The sequence below is a fragment of the Bison bison genome, unplaced genomic scaffold (assembly GCF_000754665.1).
Source record: "Bison bison bison isolate TAMUID 2011002044 unplaced genomic scaffold, Bison_UMD1.0 scf7180017864295, whole genome shotgun sequence".
Taxonomy (NCBI): Eukaryota; Metazoa; Chordata; class Mammalia; order Artiodactyla; family Bovidae; genus Bison; species Bison bison.
The window spans coordinates 4,034,082-4,038,328 of record NW_011494867.1 but is presented as its reverse complement, the minus strand read 5'-3'; the positions used below and the strand labels follow the sequence as shown (position 1 = coordinate 4,038,328).

Genomic DNA, 4,247 nt, shown 5'->3' with positions numbered 1-4,247 from the left:
AACCATCTCATCCTCTGTCGACCCTTCTCCTCCTGCCCTCAATCTTTCCCAGCATCAGGGTCTTTTTCAATGAGTCGGCTCTTCGCATCAGGTGGCCAAAGTATTGGAGCTTCAGCATCAGTCCTTCCAAGGAATATTCAGGGTTGATTTCCTTTAGGATGGCCTGGTTAGATCTCCTTGCAGCCCAAGGGACTCTCAAGAGTCTTCTCCAGCACCAGAGTTCAAAAGCATCAATTCTTTGACACTCAGCCTTCTTTATGGTCCAACTCTCACATCCACACATCACTACTGGAAAAACCATAGCTTTGACTAGATGGACCTTTGTTGGCAAAGTGATGTCTTTCCTTTTTAATATGCTGTCTAGGTTGGTCATAGCTTTTCTTCTAAGAAGCAAGTGTCTTTTAATTTCATAGCTGCAATCATTGTCTAAGTGATTTTGGAGCCCAAGAAAATAAAGTCACTCACTGTTTCCATTTTTTCCCATCTATTTGCCATGAAGTTATGGGACTGGATGCCAGGATCTTAGTTTTTAGAATATTGGGTTCTAAGCCAGCTTTTTCACTCTTCTCTTTCACCTTCATCAAGAGGTTCTTTAGTTCCCCTTCACTTTCTGCCATAAGGGTGGAGTCATCTGCATATCTGAGGTTATTGATATTTCTCCCAGCAATCTTGATTGCAGCTTGAGCTTCATCCAGCCCAGCATTTCCCATGATGTACTCTGCATAGAAGTTAAATGCTCCTTTGCTATTCAGAACCTAAAGGACCATGCGCTTCTGACTCTCTGTCACCATCTAGAGGCAATTTATACATATTGCAGGGCCAGTTCCTAGAACATGGAAAATCATCCCAGAAGTGGTGGCTTTGCAGTCTGTGTATTGGCCCTGCAGAAGAAAGTGGACCCGGTCTTCTGCAAACGCACAGACACTTTGTCGTAAGTGTGGGAGTGCTACTGGTATCCAGTGAGTAGAGGCCACAGGTGCTGCTCAGTGTCCTACAATGTGTGGGACAGCCCCCACCCCAGAAGATTATCCAGCCCCCAGGGTCAAAGGTTCTACGGGTGAGAAGCACAGGTAAAAAGTGTTCTCTGAGACTCAAGCCCTGACCATGGAAAAGAACTTATATTCTTGGCTGCAAAGAAGCAAGACCAAAGGGGGTGTGTATGACTTCGCACAAAGATGTCTCACTGGAGAAATGCTGGTGAGGGACACGGTTTTATTGGGCCGAGTGTGGACAAGCCACACACCCCTCCAACTTTTAGAAGCACTGAAGTCACCTCTGTCAGAATCACATGCACCTGCTGGCTGCAAATACATATGTGGGCCCAAGGCCAAGTCTACCCAATCAGAATGTCCATGGCCGGTGCCCCAGGCATCTCCATTTCCAGCCAACATCAGGGGTGATTTCATGCATGTTCCAGTTTGACATAGGATGGATGAAGTAACAGGAATACAGAGTATCATCTATTTTGTTTTAACTGTTATTTTTATTTTTTTAGTTGTGCTGCACAGGCTGTAGGATGTTCGTTTCCTGAGCAGGGATCAAAGATGCACCCCCTGCAGTGAAAGCACAGAGTTTTTTTTTTTAACTTTCTATTTTGTATTGGGGTATAGTTGATTAACAAACAACGTTGTGCTAGGTGAAGAGCAAAGGGACTCAGCCACACATGTATCCATTCTCCCCCAAATTCCCCTCTCATCCAGGATGTCACATAACACTGAGCACAGTTCCGTGTGCGATACAGGAGGACCTTGTTGGTTATCCATTTTAAATATAACATTGTGTACATGTCCATCCCAAGCTCCCTAACTATCCCTTCCTCCCGTCCTTCGCCCAGCAACCATAAGCTCATTCTTGAAGTTTGTTTCTGTTTGGTAGGTAAGTTCATTTATGTCATTTCTTTTTAGATTCCACACATAAGGGATGTCATACACTATTTCTCCTTCTCGGTCTGACTTAACTGCACTCAGTATAACACTCTCTGGGTCCACCCATTTTGCTCCAAATGGTATTATTTCCTTCTTTTAAATGGCTGAGTAATATTCCATAGTATATGTGTCACATCCTCTTTATCCATTCCTCTGTCCATGGACATTTAGATTGGGTAGCGTGGAGTCTTAATCACTGGAAACGAAAGAAAGTGAAAGTGTAGTCATTCAGTCATGTTCGACACTTTGCGAGTTCATGGACTGTAGCTTGCCAAGCTCCTCTGTCCATGGAATTCTCCAGGCAAGACTAATGGAGTGGGTTGCCATAACCACTGAACAGCCAGGGAATTCCCTAATCATATTTTTAAAGCTCACTTAGAAAGGGCTCAGGAAAAAACATTCACTTAATCCTTGGCATTGGCCACCCAGTGCAGCCACACTTTGGCCACCTGATGTGAAGATCTGACTCACTGGAAAAGACCCCTGATGCTGGGAAAGATTGAAGGCAGGAGGAGAAGGGGACGGCAGAGGATGAGATGGTTGGGTGGCATCACTGACTCGATGGACATGAGTCTGAGCAAGCTCCAGGAGTTGGTGATGGACAGGGAAGCCTGGCGTCCTGCAGTCCATGGGGTCGCAAAGAGTTGGATACGACTGAGCCACTGGACTGAACTGAACTGAATCCTTGGGAGACCCTTTGGCTGTATTAATGTTTACTCCTGTTTTGCAGATTATAAAATGTAGGCCACAAGATCTTTAACAGATTGTTGTGAAACACAAGTGATTTGTTTAACCTGGATTTGTCTCACTGTGCTCAGTCATGTTTGATTCTTTGCAACCCCATGGACTGTATGCCGCCAGGCTCCTCTGTCCATGGGATTTCCCAGGCAAGAATACTGGAATGGGTTGCCATTTCCTCCTCTGGGAGATCTTTCCAACCCAGGCATCGAACCTGTGTCTCCTGCATTGGCAGGTGGATTTTTTTTTTTTTTTAAACCACTGAGCCAGTCAGTGGTGGGAAGGTGGGAAGGCGGGAAAGTGAGAAAGGTGGGAAACCTTTTCCAAAGTGTCCCCACCCCACCCCCTGCAGAAGGTGTATCACTTTCTCCGCTTTTCTAGCCCCAGGTTGATTTTTACTGACGCATTTCAGGACTCCGAAAACACACACACAGAGATACACACACACTGCTCTTAAATCTAAGTTTCCTCTGTGCATCACCCCGCCACCCCCAGGCCAACAAGATTCTATTGATCTGACAGTCTACTGTTCCTGCATCTGGCCTGTAAGCCTCCCATCAAGGCAGGTGCTATGTGCTAAGTTGCTGCCGTGCTGAGTCTTTGCAACGCCATGGACTGTAGGACACCAGTCTCCTCTGTCCGTGGGGCTTCTCCAGGCAAGAATACTGGAGTGGGTTGCCATTTCTGCCTCCAGGGGTTCTTCCGGACCCCGGGATGGAACCCTGGTCTCTTATGTCTCCAGCATTGGCAGGCGAGTTCTTTACCACTAGCGCCACCTGGCAAGCCATGGCAGGTACATTTCCTACTTGGGGACCTTCTCTTAAGCTGACACACAAGACAGCACTCGTCTCTTTCTTTATAAAACTGATCTTTGTTCTTACTTGAAATGTCAGCTCCACACAGACATCTTACAGTCACATACACAGTTTGAGCTCTCTTCCATCCCCTAACTACATTAGATTCTGCTAGTCTTTCTAATTGAGGGGCCCATTCTTTTCCTGTAGGGTCTCTGTGGTCATTTTTGTTCTCGGATGGTTGAGTTACCCTTTGAGGGTCTTTTCCATTAGCCTGTGAGGAGGATATATTTTGTTATCCCTGCCAACAGTGGGGATCAAAAGATCAGATAAGTGTGGTGAGTACGCGACAGGCACAGCGCAGACGGGCTTCACGTCCATGGTGAAGGCGGCGGCTCACTTCGTAGGCTGTGGGGTCCGGGGCCAGGTTGAGGAGCTGGAAACGCGGTCACTGGTAGAGGCGAGGCCACCTCCGGCCAGCCTGGGTTTTCACACGCTCTTGCTTGCAGCCCCCCAGGCCGCCGGAGATGTGCGAGTTACCGGGACTACTCGTTGGGTGAGCGAGGCCATTGTGCACCTAGCCGGGCAGTTCCTCGTCCCCATCAAGGGGTTAGTAAGTCTCACCTGTGCAAGGAGAGGGCCCGCGGGAAGCGAGTTGAAGCAGGGGAGAGTCCCTGGCCCTTTGGAGGCTCTGAGAACGCTCCGTACCTAGGCTGTCTAGCCAGGAGACTTGCAAAAGTAACGTCTGCACAGGCAGCTGGAGGAGTGGCGCCCCTCACCTGAACGGCCC

At 47.9% G+C, this 4,247-nt stretch overlaps 1 protein-coding gene across 1 annotated transcript in view; it reads left to right on the top strand.

The window, feature by feature from the left end:
* Positions 1 to 996: 996 nt before the first annotated feature.
* The window catches only part of ADAMTS18 (ADAM metallopeptidase with thrombospondin type 1 motif, 18), a 149,824-nt gene continuing 146,573 nt past the window's right edge, over positions 997 to 4,247 (top strand). Inside the window, exons 1-2 of the mRNA XM_010850857.1 lie at positions 997 to 1,057; positions 3,769 to 4,070. Coding sequence (XP_010849159.1) covers positions 997 to 1,057; positions 3,769 to 4,070 — 363 coding nt within the window. The remainder of the gene's footprint in view (positions 1,058 to 3,768; positions 4,071 to 4,247) is intronic.